We start from the raw sequence: 15149 nt of genomic DNA, 5'->3' as shown, positions 1-15149 counted from the left end.
GCAACCCATTGGGTGACGTAGGGATTAATGCCCAGCTTAGTAAATTTATCTATGATTCCAGAGTGGGGGATGGTGTCAAAGGCCTTGGCAAGGTCTAGATAGGCTGTGTGGACCACCTTACCCTTGTCCATGGCTCTGGAGACTGATTCAAAGAAGTCAATCAGGTTCAGGAGACAAGATTGGCGCTTCACGAACCCAAACTGGATGGGGTCCAGTGTTTGAAGGTTGCCAATGTCTTTGTTTATAAGTTCCATGCTAATACGCTCCATGGCCTTGCAGATAAGGCTCGTCAGACTGATGGGACGGTAGTTTCCAGGATCCAAGGTGAATTCCCCCCTTGTGGAGTGGGACAACTGTAGCTCTGTGCTACTCAGTGGGCACGAAACCTGAGGTGAGGCTATGATTAAACATGACACTTAGGTGAGGTGCCAGTTCATATTGTAGTTCATGTAGTACACAGCCTGGGATGTCATCTGGTCCCATGGATGCTGCATTCTTAGCTTTGGAGAGTGCGTTTTTTACCTGTGTGGCCGTTATTACCGGAATTTGGCAATCTTTTGGTATTGAGATGGGCCATTTAGGGGGTGAAGTTGGCACTGAATCGATCTGCCAGGATATTGGCAATATCCTTGGGATCAGTATATTTAATGCCATTCTGTTTTAGCTCAGAGCAGATCTGAGCATTGCCATTTAGATTTTTGACACAGTTACTGAATGCCTTGCTGTTGTATTTGGAATCTTTGGCAATTTTATTTTCGTAACTAGCACTGGAGGATTTTATGAGGGATCTCAGTTTCTTACTGAGGCTGGTAAGGGAGTTTTTTTGCATCCTGGGATTTTCCTCTTTTCTCCAACAGTTTCTTCCTTTTGTTGTAAAGTTTTTTTTATGGCAGGGGACCACCAGATTGGCTTCCTTTTTTTGATGAGACCATCTTGGTTCTATTTGGGATGGTACGATTCATGCATGAGTGGATGTGCCTGTACAGTACCTTAGTGTAGGATTCAGCAGTTGAACTTTCAGTTCCCATCTGCATGGGTGTCATGAAGTTTGTCACTTCTGACTTGAGTAGCATGAAGTTGGCTTTGAAGAAGTTTTTTATGCAGGTTTCCTTACTGGGGGGTGGGGGTGGGATGTGGATATTAAGGGTGATTAGCTTATGGTCAGACCTGACTAACGAGGGGGTGACCATAGGAGTGGAGCATCGATTTCCCATGTTGGTAATGACCAGATCTAGGACATTGGAGCCCCTGGTGGGACTATGGATTAGTTGATCCAGGGAGTTGGAATTTGTGAATTCCAAGAACCGTTGGGCAAAGGTGTTGGTACACGAGTAGTTTTCCCAGTTAGTGGCAGGGTAGTTAAAACCACCCAGTATTAGGGTGTTAGGTTCTATCTTAATATTTTCCAGTATGTTTAGAAAGGTGTAGTGAGAATCTTGGTGTATGGTGGGGGATCTGTAGCAAGCTACAATTTGGATTGCAGTCTTACCTAGTGTTAGTTGCACCTGGAGAATTTCAGACGCACTGTCTTGGGCAACTAGCTTGGTGGTGTGAATATCCTTGGTGTATATTGACACTCCTCCACCATTAGTGTTTCGGTCCTGATTTGGTGGCCAAAAAGTGTGGTAAGAGTTGTAGCCTGGTATTGCAAGGGGTGATCTCTGGAGCCTTGAACCAAGTCTCAGTAACTGCACAGATATTGATGTTCTCCATTTTTAGGAGTGACTCGAGAGAGTGCATTTTGAGGTTTAGACTTCTAGCATTGAGTAGCATTACCTTCAGATTTTGCATGCTTGTACCTGTTATGGTGGTGGTTTGTCCTTTGAACTTTGCCTAAAAAAGGCACTATAGGGGTGGCAAGAGCCTTAGCCAGTAACCTGAATCCCAGGGGGGACAGGTGCAGACCATCCCTGGCAAAGCATTGTGGTCTGTCGATCATGTCGTCCCAGGCAGACAGATACTGGATCCCCTTTGAATGACACCAGAAGCTTAGCCAATTGTTGAAGTCAATCATTTTGTCCTTATATTGTGTTATCATTCTGGGCGAAGGGAGGATGCTACTCAGGGCTAGGGTCATACCTGCCTGGGCCACATGATCCGAGAGCTCTTCCATGTCTCTTTTCATGTAGTCCAGGGAGGTATGTCTCAAGTCATTCACTGCAACATGGACAATGACACTCATATTTGTACTTGTTGTGGAGTGACTTGAGTGCATACGTTACGTGGCGGATCCTGGCACCCGGCAGGCAGCTGACTATACTTTTCTCCTTGTTCAACCTGGTGAGTGGGATATCAGTGTGCCGGACTATAAAGTCACCTATGACTAAAGTGTTCCATACGCTGTCTTGCCTTAGGGGCTGTTGCTGGGTGGCACACTGGTGTTGTGAACTATGTGACACTTTGGTTGCGATTGGTGTTGTTTGTGTTTCAGCTTCACAGCTTTGGACTGAATAAACTATGATGCTTTAGTTTACTTGCCAGTTTTCAGGAGCACAGTCTGTCCTCTATAAAAATGAAAGAGAGAGACCTTCCTTGGCTGCTCTTGCATCACACTATCACTTTATGTTCTCTTTTCTGTGTTATCTTTTTCTGATCACTTTTGCTTGCATTATCTCTGTATGTCTAACTTTCAGATTTTACTACAGTGGGGAAAAGAACAAATTTCCTGATCCCAAACGTAACGCAATCTCAGTCAGAACAGTTCGCCAGCCTGCATTGTCAAGAGGTGATACATTCGACAATGTGGCTGTTCGACAATCTAACAAACCCGAAATAACCAGCCAAGCCACTATTCAAAAACACACACTCACAAAGAAGATACCCTGTGTGATTAGACATACAGAGACAGACAGAGATAATGTAAGCAAAAGTGGTCAGAAAAAGAGAACATAAAGTGATAGTGTGATGCAAGAGCAGCCAAGGAAGGTCTCTCTCTCTCTTTTTTATAGAAAGCAGACTGTGCTCCTGAAAACCGGCAAGCAAAACTAAAGCATCATAGTTTATTCACTCCAAAGCTATGATCCAATAATTACTGCAGCAAATGAATGAAGAGGTACCTCCAGATACTGTTTATTTTTAAAACTCTGGCATGAAACTGGCAGTAATAAAGAAAGTGATCATGACTTGGAACAAGTTCTCATATTTGCCAGTCAGTGACTGTTCTACTGAGAGACTGCCTGACAACCAAATCCATCCATCCATCCATCCATCCACAACCTCTTCCCATTTTTGTACATGGGGTCGGGGTGTCACTTAAACAGCGACAGTCATCTACACCCAAGGTTGACACAGCTGGCTGACAACTTTGTGAATTATGCAAATGCTGAATTATATTTTTTCTCTCCACTTACTGGGCCACTCACTGCTCTATGGGGTATTTATGCAGTAGACAAAAAGGCAAAATCAGATGTAGAGTATGGCAAAGGAACAAACAGGGTTAGAAGCTAGACTAATTGACACTGCAGCTAAGGTAGAGGAAGGGGAGAGACAGCTGTTGTGACAATGTACTATATTATGCGCAAGAAAAGGATGTCACGCTGGACAGCAGAAAAAGAGGGGCTGGAGAGGAGAAAGACAGCAATAGTTATGGATGATCCAAATCTAGCAGTGGCAGACTGAGAAATTTCAGAGAGGGAATACAAGATGACAGAGGTCTTGCACCACAAAGGGTTCAGCCAACTGACGCAGAACTGTACAGATGCCTATGTAAAGGCACTGTTTAAACAACACTGATCATGATAATATAAAAATTAATTATGTTATGCTGTGGAAGAGGAAAACAGTCAAGGATGAGTTAGAAGTCTGGCACAATAAGAGAGTAACAAAACTAAGTTGAGTGGTCAGATAAAAACCTGAACACCAACAGAAACAACAGAATTCCAAATAAAAGGATTCCGGTCACCACAGATGAAGCACACACTTTTAATAAAACATACACTAGTAACATATGCAACAAACAGGTAAGCACTTTTGCGGAGACAAAGTCCTCTTCTTCAGAGCATTAACAGAATACACAAGGTTGCTTACACTTTTAAAGCATTAAAAAAAAAACAGCTCCAATAGAAACAATGCAACAGTTCTAAAGCACTAACCACTAAGGGTCCTGTTTGTTACGTATGCTAGTAGTTTTTGTTTTATTAAAAGTGTGTGCTTCAACTGTGGTGACCGGAATCCTTTTATGTGGAACAATAAGAGAGTAAACAAGCTACGAGCAACAGAACAGGATGAAGTATTCAAGCCTAGGAGAAGGCTAGTGTGGTTACACAGAATATGAATCTAGCATTTAAGGCAAAAGTTAGGGCTTATAAGAGGTGGAGATGAGGGGGCAGTGGAGAAAGAATAGTGCTAAGAAACAACAAAAAAAGTCAACAGAAATGATAAAAGCAGCAAAGGCAAAAGTTAAAATTGGGTTAGCATAAGGGCCAGGCAGGGTAAAGATGGGAAGAGATCAAAATAGACTGAAGCAGCAGCAGCACTGAATCGATACTTTATCTTCAATACTTACAAAGTAAAACAGGAAGAGGGAGTCACGCTGAGAGAAAGGAAGGGCAGAATAATGAAAAGAGCAGATAGACATCAGGACAGACACGAAGGAGGTGGAGTGTAAACTGGCCTCTCTTAGAGAAGATAAAATAAAACAGCTGATGGGTTGCCTCCTAATCTATCTAGTTTGCTGGTAGACCCCCTGATAGAGATGTTGAGTAGACCACCAATTACCACAGAAGTGATAAAGGGCTGGAAAGCAGTAAGTGTGCTATCCCTGTATGAAGAAAGAGCACAAAACATTTGAGCAACTACAGAACTATTACTTTAACAGCAGCTTCAAAGGAAATAATGGAGAAAATCCCGAGGGGAAAGCCGTCGACTTTTCTAGGAGACAACAATCTACAGAACAACATTCTTCTAGGCTGTAAGCAAAATTACCTGGCAGCTTGGCATATAGAATCAAGGCCAAAGTGTAGCTCAGCATTTGATATCTGAAGCCTCCATTTGCATACTTTGTGCAAATCTCATAACCAGGCAGTGGCTCTAGATCATCCCTGAAAATAAGTTTATGAATAATGGGTTCACTTGGTTAATAAATGAATAAAAAAATGAAAAACATGGGTTCATGATCAGAAGGAGATATCAGTCATATCGGATCCAGTTTTATAAAATTACTGGAGCACTGCAGGAAATTGCCCTGATTCCAAAACTCTTGTGTGTGCTTGTTTCTGACATACCTGTGGGGAAAAAAGAACAGGATCTGCCTCTTTGCTGATGTCACAAACACAGGCACAAAAGTGAAGGATGGGTGTACTCTGGAGAAGGATTTGGAAACAAGCTGACTAAATGGACAGCAGTCAGCCAGATGTAATAGCGAGCAAACAGTGAATCAGAATAAATACATTAGTATGAATGACAGAAAGTGGGAAACTGTACATTTGAGTACCTGTGCCTTATAAAGAGTTAACTATTAGTTAACATTTGACTTGGTTAGCAGCTTTTTGGTGTAGTGGGGATTCTTCATATAGTAACCACTACTTTAGTCACACAGTGATAAGTTTCTCTTCATAGTTACATTCCAATTTAGTCTAAAGTTCTTAGTGTTCTACAAAATAGAAAGTCTTAAATTCTTATCACAAAAAAGTGAACTGGTGAGTATCTCTTTTACTAAGTTATTTTGTTTATAATGCATGCTGATTACACAAAGAATCAGCGTAAAACGCCAACATTAACATAGATATCAATTTAACACAATGCAGCCATAGATTTGTCTTAGACATAGCAGTGCTTCAGTAGGAGAGACAAGTTGATGGCAACCGATATCTACATACCTGTAGCTGACAGGGAGGCGTGCAGTTGTTCCTTCTTCACTTTTTGCATGGGATCTGTCACTGAGAGAGATGAGTTTCCTGATGCACTCAACAATGGAGTCACTCAAGGCTTTGGCATCATTGGCATAGCCCTCTTTTATGCCAAAAAGATATGATTCTGTAAACTGATGAAGAGCCTGTACCCACTGTATTTCCTAAACAATTTTAGTAAAAGAGAACAAACAAATGTTTAAGGCAAGGCACACATGCAATTTGATTTTAGGAAAACTTATAAAGTGTTCAGTTTGAGAGGCATTTAATTCAGAAAGATTATTATTCGGAAACAAAAACAAATCACAACCTGTACTTCAAGGGCATGCAATATGACACTGTTAAAGTGTATTTGTTATGTTTTGAAGCATCATGATTTTACAGCCGACTTCAATCACAGATATACTCATCATGCTAAAGCTGCAAGTGTTTTGCAAAAAATGACAATTATAGTGTGTTTGATTTTTTATCTTCATTGTTTATTCATATTTTCTCTATGACCACATCCACAATATCCTAAGAATGGAAAGAAGAAAGGAAAAGGCTGGAGGGGTAGCCATTTTTTTTATTTTTTATTTTTTTTTATAGAAATGGCCTTGAAATGACTTCCCATCCCCATTCTCAGATTTAACCACCCATAAATACTCATCTCTCAGCTAAAGTTTAACAGTAAAAACAGCATTTGCATAATAGCCCTATACATACTCACTGGTAACAATATTAACACCGTCAAAGAAATCCCATGATGGATATCAACCATCACAGGCCATAAAACAAATTGTACTGAGAGACATCAGCACTGACTGGCAAGTAATATATTCAGATGCCTCATCTACAAGGAATACAATATAATACACAGCTTAATTTGCAGTGGAAGTCTATTCCAGAGGTGGGGGAAAGCAAAGGCATTTTATTTTATTTATTTGCTGATGTAGGTTTAGATCTCTGGTCCTAGTATTAGGGTTTTTTGTTGATTTATACAAATACTAGAGATTCTTGACTGCTTAGTCCTTAATGGCATGGAAGGTAAGGCAAAGATCACCTTCAGGAGCCCATAGGGTGCTGAAGAAAGGGAAACTGCTTCCAGTCTTTTCCGGTAGTATACAATTATTTACCCAGCGAGCATTTTAGTTGCAAATGTCAACTTCTATAAGGGGATAAGGGTCTACCTCCTTGGATATGGTTCATAGGTAGGTACTAGGCTATTGGGCCTGGGGCCTACACAAGCCCAGCCAAAAAGGTACCCTGGCTTTTGCCACCCAAGAAAATTATTTTCCTGTGCCACTGTTGAGCAGAGCCACAGAAGTGATCCCCGGGGTGAATTTCCTATTTTCCATCCAATCATCAAGATTTTTCTTGAAGAGTGCTAATGAGGAGCTTTGTTCGATATAGATAGGTAGTTTATTCCAGAGTATGGGAAGTCGCTGGGACAGGAATCTATCCCTCCGGCATGTCCTGTTTATTGTGGTGACAAGGTTTCGGTCCCTAGAGCATGTAGCTCTGAGGGATTGGGATTTCTTTATGTGGAGCATGTCCAACAGCTCTGGGTTTGACATAGCTTTGTTAGGCAGAGATCACCTCTGAGTAGGCGATATGCGACGGAGTAAAGCTGGAGCTTTTTGAGACTGTCTGCATAGGGCATCTGTTTGAGGCCGGTAATCCTCTTTGTGAGGTATTTCTGCTGCCTTTCCAGTTGTTGTAGATGTCTTGTGAGGTACATACCAAAAGGGGCATTGTACTCTATAATGGGTCTAATGAGTGATGAGTAGAGGGGAACAATGACCTCTTTTTTTCTGGATGAGAAACCTTGTGTGATGAGATGTGCCACGTAGAAGGATTCCCTGACTACTGTGGAGATCTGATTATCAAAGGAGAGACTACTGTCCACCTGTGTCCCAAGGTCTCTCATCACACTTTCGGTGTTAAGTATACTACCGCCTATGTTGTAGTTTATGGGTACAGAGTTTTTACCAAAGGGGATGACAATGCACTTTTTGGCATTGAGCTTGATGCCATAGCTTTGATACCAGGCATCTGTCTCAGTGAGGCCCTTTTGTAGGATGTCCACATTGTTAGGAGTTTCGATTATGGCTCCTAGTTTGCAGTCATCTGCAAACTTCATTAGTCAAAGACCTTCTGTGTTAGCCTGTACTTCAGAAAAGTAGATACCAAACAAGAGAGGACCCAGAACTGAACACTGTGGTACTCCACTTGTCACTGGTCTGAAGTCGAATTTGGAGTCTGCTACTTTCACAGTGTGAGTTCTGTCAGTGAGCCAGTTGGCAACCCATCTTGTGACATATGGATTTATACCTAGTTTAGTGAGTTTATCTATAATTCCAGAGTGGGGGATGGTGTCGAAAACCTTGGCAAGATCTAGATAGGCTGTGTGAACCACCTTACCCTCGTCTACGGCTTTGGTGACTGCTTCAAAGACTTTTATCAGGTTTAGGAGACATGATCTGCCTTTTACAAACCGGAACTGGGTATGGTCCAGAGTTTGGAGATTACCAATGTCTTTGTTTATAAGTTCCATGATGATACTTTCCATGGCGTTGCAGACCAGGCTCGTCAGGCGAATGGGGCGGTAGGTCCTGGGGTCAGTGGTGGCTCCCCCCTTGTGGAGTGGGATAACAGTTGCTGTGCGCCATTCAGCAGGCACAAAGCCTGAGGTGAGACTATGATTGAACATGGTACTTAGGTGGGGTGCCAGTTCGTTCTGTAGTTCGTGTAGAAACCAGCCTGGGATGTTGTCTGGTCCCATGGATGCTGTGTTCTTGGCTTTGAAGAGTGTGGTTTTTACCCGTGCAGCCGTGATTACAGGAACTTTGCAATCTTCTGGTATAGAGATGGGCTCTTTAGGGGCTGAGAGGGGGGTAAAGTTAGCACTGAACCTATCTGCCAGGATGTTGGCAATATCAGTTGGGTCTGTACATTTAGTGCCATTGTGCTGTAACTCAGAGCAGATCTGAGTGTTGCCATTGAGATTCTTGACATAGCTATAGAATACTTTGTGGTTGTCTTTAGAACCAGTGGCGATTTTGTTTTCGTAACTAGGTTTGGAGGATTTTATCAGGGATCGCAGCTTCTTACTGAGGCTGACCAGGGAGCACCTCCACTCATGGGATTTTACTCTCTTTTGCAACAGTTTCTTCCTTCTGTTGTACAGTTTGTTTATGGCATGGGACCACCAGATTGGCTTCCTTTTTTTGGAGGATAGCGTCTTGGTTCTGTTTGGGATAGCACGATCCATGCACTCGTGTAAGTGTTTATAAAGTGCAATTGTGTAGGATTCAGTAGTCGTAACTGTATTGTCCATCTGCATGGGTGTCATGAAGTTCACCACTTCTGTGTTATTAAGCATGAAGTTGGCTTTGGAGAAATGTTTTACCATTGTTTCCTTAATGGGGGTTGGGGGCAGGATGTGGATATCTAGGGTAATTAGCTTATGGTCGGATCGGACCAATGAGACATTGACTTCAGGTGTGGAACACCGGTCACTTGTGTTGATAATAACTAGATCTAGGATATTGTTGCCCTTGGTTGGGGTGTGGATAAGTTGATCCAAGGCATTGGAATTTATGAATTCCAGAAAGCGTTGAGTGAAGGTGTTGGTACATGAGTAGTTTTCCCAGTTAATGGTGAGGTAGTTGAAATCGTCCATTATTAGCGTGTTTGGTTGAACCCTATTTTCCAGTACATCAAGAAAAGAGGAGTGGGAATCCTGGGGCACAGTGGGGGATCTGTAGCGAGGTACAATTTGGATTGCAGTTTTGCCCAGAGTTAGTTGCACTTGGATAACCTCAGCTGCATTATGCTGAGCAACTAGCCTGGAGGTGTGGATATCCCTAATGAATTTGGACGCACCGCCGCCTTTGGTGTTCCGGTCCAGGTTATATGGCCAAAAAGTGTGGTATAAGTTATAGCCTGGTACTGCAGGGGTGCTCTCTGGAGCCTTGAACCAGGTCTCAGTCACTGCACAGATATCGATGTTCTCCATTTTTAGGAGTGACTCGAGAGAGTGCATTTTGAGGTTTAGACTTCTAGCATTGAGTAGCATTACCTTCAGATTTTGCATGCTTGTACCTGTTATGGTGGTGGTTCGCCTTGAACCAGGTCTCAGTTACTGCACAGATATCGATGTTCTCCATTTTAAGGAGTGCCTCGAGTGAGTGCATTTTGAGATTTAGACTTTTAGCATTGAGTAGCATCATCCTCAGTTTTTGCTTGCCTGTTCCTGTTATGGTGGCGAAATTGTCATTTGAACCTTGCCTAAAAAAGGCACTATAGGGGCGGCAAGAACCTTAGCCAGTATCCAGAATCCCAGGGGTGACAGGTGCAGGCTATCTCTGGCAAAGCATCGTGGTCTGTTGACCACGTCATCTCAGGCAGACAGATACTGGATCCCTTTAGAATGACACCAGAAGCTTAGCCAATTGTTGAAGTCAATCATTTTGTCCTTGTACTGCATCATTCTGGGTGATGGCAGAATGCTACTCAGGGCTAGGGTCATACCTGCCTGGGCTACAAGATCGGTGAGGTCTTCCATGTCTCTTTCCATGTAGTCCAGGGAGGTACGTCTCAGGTCGTTCACACCAATATGGACAATGACACAGTCAGATTTGTACTTGTTGTGGAGTGACCAGAGTGCGTGGGTTATGTGGCAGATCCTGGCACCCGACAGGCAGCTGACAGTAACCTTCTCCTTGTTTAGCCTGGTGAGTGGGACATTAATGTGCCTGACTATAGAGTCACCTATGACTAGTGTGTTGGGTACGTTGTTTTGCCTTACTGGCTGTGGTTGAGTGGCACATTGCGGGCTATGTGTCATCTGGCTTGTATTGAGGGGTGGAGGTTGCTTGCACTTCTGCTCTGGAGGTCTCTGTTGCTTGAGCATATTCTTATTGAGAGCCTCCGCAAATGTTTTTGTGTTTCTATGTGTGGATTTTGGTGGTGTAGATTTAGTGAGACTATGTGATGAGTGTGGTGTGGTGCAAGTGTTTACCTTCTCCTCTTGACTGTCAAGTTCAGTCTTTGTTGGAGAGAGCTTTACCTCCAGTTTGGATAGACAAGTACATCTCTCACAGGCTGTAGTGTTGGGTGGTAGGAGGAGAGGGTTGTCTGTGTACATGAGGCAATTTCAACATTGCCCTAAGATGCCCAGATTCATCAGATAGACAGGAGAGAACACTGGGAGCTGACCCTTGGACATGCCTGAATAAAAATAGATAAGTGGGGGAAAGTGAGTACAAGAGCTGGTTTTCTCTAAGCAAGTGAGGAAAGTTAAGTACCAAAACTGTTTTCCTCTAGGTAATGAGGAAGGTTGAGTGCTGTAGTAATTAGTAGGTTATTTAGCGCTTACAAGTTCTGAACAAGTGCTGATCACGAATAAGCAAATTCAAGTGCTAAAACTAAGAATCTGTATCTGGACTAAACTAGTTACAGGAAGGGGGGAAAAGTGCAAATGCGGGCTTTTAAATCAGAAAGTTGAGAGAGATGGAAAAACTGCCCAAACGGCCAATAACTGCAATTTCCTGGCGAGAACCACTCCTTATGTTGTGGATAGGTTACCTAGTGCTTACCACTCCCATAGAAGGCTTCCCTCCAACACAGAATGCTTGGGAGGATCAGAAGCTTACATACATACAGTCCTGGATACAGCAGATCTGAATCTGGACTACACTAGTTACAGGAAAGGTAGGAAACAGGCTAAATTTTATTTTTTAATATACACAGAAAAGCAGCTAAAACAATAGTAAAAACAATTCAATTGCAGTGCAAGCTAGCACACTTGAGTATGTAGCAATGTTAGACCAAACAGTTTAAAAAATGCAATTAAATTAAAAATGACTAAAAACAAGTGCAGAAGGAGTCTATTAGGTAGAATGAGGTAAAGAGATGGGACCAGATCAAATCTACAGTGGGGGCGGGAAACTGCAAAAGCCTCCAAATTTAACAAGACAGCAATAGAGAGGGTGGGTAGGGGAAAACCAACACCTTCAGCAGAGATCTGAAAAACTATACAGTGAAGCAAAAATAACAGTGCAGTATAGTATAGTATGAAGAAGTATAATGAGGGAACAGACCATGTCAGGCAGAAAACATTGCTCATTCCATCTGTCCATTTTCCTACATACTGGACAAAATTGCATATTCCATTCAACCAAATCCTTCCTTTCCTGATCATTTATAACATAAACAAGACTGGCATAAGACTATCTTCTCAAAAGCTAATTTAACACCTTGTTATGAAAAATACTTCATTGTACCCTCTTCAAAGTTGCCTTTCTTTTCTTTCCTTAAATTATTCCTGCTCTCACAGATCTTTCTCCACCTTCCTCCAACATATACTCTTCCATCCTCAATATACTCACAGCACTACTCATTCTTGTTCCCTCCATTACCTCTTAAAGCCACCGGAATACCTGATAGTTATCCTATTCCTTCCCATTTATCTACCCTGCCCCTCATCCTAGCACAGTCAGTCATAAAAAACTCTTCCTTTTTTCATAGAACAATAGTTCCAATCCACACTCATCACAAAACATCTTGCTTACCACACACAAAGTCCAATCCCATCTCATCCCAAAAGCTGTACAATTTCTTACTGCTGAAAAAATCTTTCACATTTCCTCCACTTTCCTCATACCACATACATACACTCTTTTGTCCATTATGCTCATTCTTCAACTCTTAATACTGCTTCCCCTAATCCTACTCACAAACTTAACTTTATGTCATACACACCTTCTCTCTTATACACACCTTTCTCACTATCTCCCACTCGTAAACCATTATTTCCACAAAACAAAACACATTTCACACCCATACAATCTCCCCCAACTTATATCATATACTTTGATCTACATAAACACATTTATCCAAACATTGATGCCTTACTAACAAACAAACTCAAATACAAACATCTCCCTCCCAAAAACACTTTGTATCAAAAATGAAGCTAAGTGGTGGCATACACTGAAATTTTGGTCCTCCAACAAATATACACAGCACTCACCTGCCCCAAGAAAACTGCATACATATACATTCTCTACTCAATTACTATTCTTCAATAAGAACCTTAGAATCAGACACAACAATATATTATATGCATATGTAGGCATTGCCCTACACACACCCCAGATATATTATCTGCTACCAAAACTTGGCTAAAACCAGTTGTAAAAGATGAAGGAACTCTCATATCATGCTACAACATCCTAAGAATGGACAGAGGAAATAAAAAGGCTGGATGGTGTAGACATTTCTTAAAGAAATGGCCTTGAAATGACTCCCCATTCTTATTCTCAGATTTAGCCATGCAGAAATACTCATCTCTCAGCTAAAGTTTAACAGTAAAAGCAGCATTTGCATAACTATACATACTCCCTGGTAACAATACTAACACTGTCAAACAAATCCCCTGATGGATATCAACCATCATAAGCCATAAAACAAATTATACTGAGAGCTAGCTGTGATACAGGGAAATATTCAAACGACAAAAACTTTTTGTCGTTTGGATTCCTTTGGACTTTGTTTCAGTGCTTGTCTCGTTGTGATTATACAGGGAAATATTGCCAGCCCAGCCATCTGGAATTTTGTAAATAATTCTGTGCCATTTGTGAATACTGATATGACTTACACAGGCCTGTATGTTATGTGCTGAGCTAAAATGTAACCACAGCATGCCCTGCTGACTTACAACAGAAATGCATATAAACTATATACATGTGCAAATATATGTTTTAACAGTAGAAACTAGAACATAAAAGGGTTAACTTGCAAAATGTAAGCATAGTTGAGGTTAAGCTACTTTATCACTGGGCCATAACCAAGAGACGTCATCTCTCAGTTTCAGTGTAGAAGAGACAATGTCTAGAACTAGAAGTTGTTGTATTGTCTTGAAAGAGAAGTAATTACTAAGTTTAAATTGTAAAAGTGTTTTAGGACTTCCTAGCAGCTGCAAAGATCTGAGAGATATGCATTGGTCACAAGGAGATGTCAAATGCTACAAAAGTGGTTTAGCATGAGAACTACAGTCAGATAACAAAAAGTAATGTTGTCCAATCTAACCCAGCAGTAATATTTGATATTAATTTAAGAATTCTTTCAGAGAGAGACTGTGCATTTTGTATTCTGTCTTGGACCTAGCAAGAACATCCACTCATCATCATCATCTGCACTTACTTTGCTGTAAGTAAGGCTTAGAGCATAGTATCTCTTTTAGATATAGATAGGAATATAGTAAAAATTAATTTAGACGTTTTCTGTATTTATTTGAGACTGTCCTGTAAAGTTGTTGTAAAATATTTCATATGATTTTGAACTCTGAAGTTACTGTGTTGATTTACTGAGTATTCTCTTGTTCTTTTATATATTTAAACCTAACTTTGGGGCTGATATTTGTGAGACATATTTAAGCTCTCAGAGTACTTGCATAAGTATTTGGTGACACTGTACAAGCCATTCCTAAAATAGCTTTGTAAGTCTTGGTCAGACTACCATATGGATTAATAGTAAAATTACACAGTAGGATTGGACACCCTTTGTTAAGGGCCTTAAAAGTAGCTGATAAGAGTGGTTGGTGGCAGTGGAAACTACCTCATAGTCTGGGCAGAAGGGGGCATAGCTAGTAAACCTGTGCCAGCCTTTCCCAGGAGTGTGTGTGTGTTTGCATCTAAAATCAAACCTCAAAGTGTGTGTATGTCAGCTACTTGGGCAGGGATACGAAGCACTGGTTGGATGGAAAGGGTGCTGGAGATTTTTGGCTTGGCCACTCAGTTGAGATCTCAACCCTATAGCTGTGCCAGTGGGGTATCTTATTGGGGATCAGGAGAAAGAGGGAGAAAACAGCACCAGACCGACTGCGATCTCTGTGTGCTCTTGAGGGAAATTGGACTTTACGGTGTGTGTGTACTTGTCATCCTCCCAGTGTGTACATCCTCTGGTTGTTGCCAGCGGTGAGGTGTGAGTCTCCCTGATTACTGGGCCAGTGCAGGGGCATCACAACATCAACAAGGATTGGCAACTAATATGCTCAGATGCCCTCACCTATACAAGGAGGATATATAATTTCATTTGCTTCATCAGTGCCACAACTAAGTTTAAAGATACCATTGTAGAAGCCAGACTTGGTTTAATTCCCACCTCATCTCCAAACACAATAATGACCAGTGGTTGCCAGACACCATCAGTGACCACATTTCCACCTTTCCTGTCTTCTTTTTCTTTCAGCTGCTCCCACTAGGGATCACCACAGTGGATCATCTGTTTCCATTTCTTCCTGCCTTCTGCATCTTG

The 15149-nt window shown here is 41.7% G+C and overlaps 1 protein-coding gene across 1 annotated transcript in view; it reads right to left on the bottom strand.

Annotated features, from left to right (window-relative positions):
• Positions 1 to 15149, bottom strand: part of CTC1 (CST telomere replication complex component 1) — a 1463250-nt gene that overhangs the window by 1392810 nt on the left and 55291 nt on the right. Inside the window, exon 2 of the mRNA XM_044070869.1 lies at positions 5817 to 6010. Coding sequence (XP_043926804.1) covers positions 5817 to 6010 — 194 coding nt within the window. The remainder of the gene's footprint in view (positions 1 to 5816; positions 6011 to 15149) is intronic.

This window comes from Protopterus annectens, chromosome 4.part1 (assembly GCF_019279795.1).
Source record: "Protopterus annectens isolate FY-2018-M chromosome 4.part1, PAN1.0, whole genome shotgun sequence".
Taxonomy (NCBI): domain Eukaryota; kingdom Metazoa; phylum Chordata; order Ceratodontiformes; family Protopteridae; genus Protopterus; species Protopterus annectens.
This window is presented reverse-complemented; position numbering and strand designations above follow the sequence as displayed.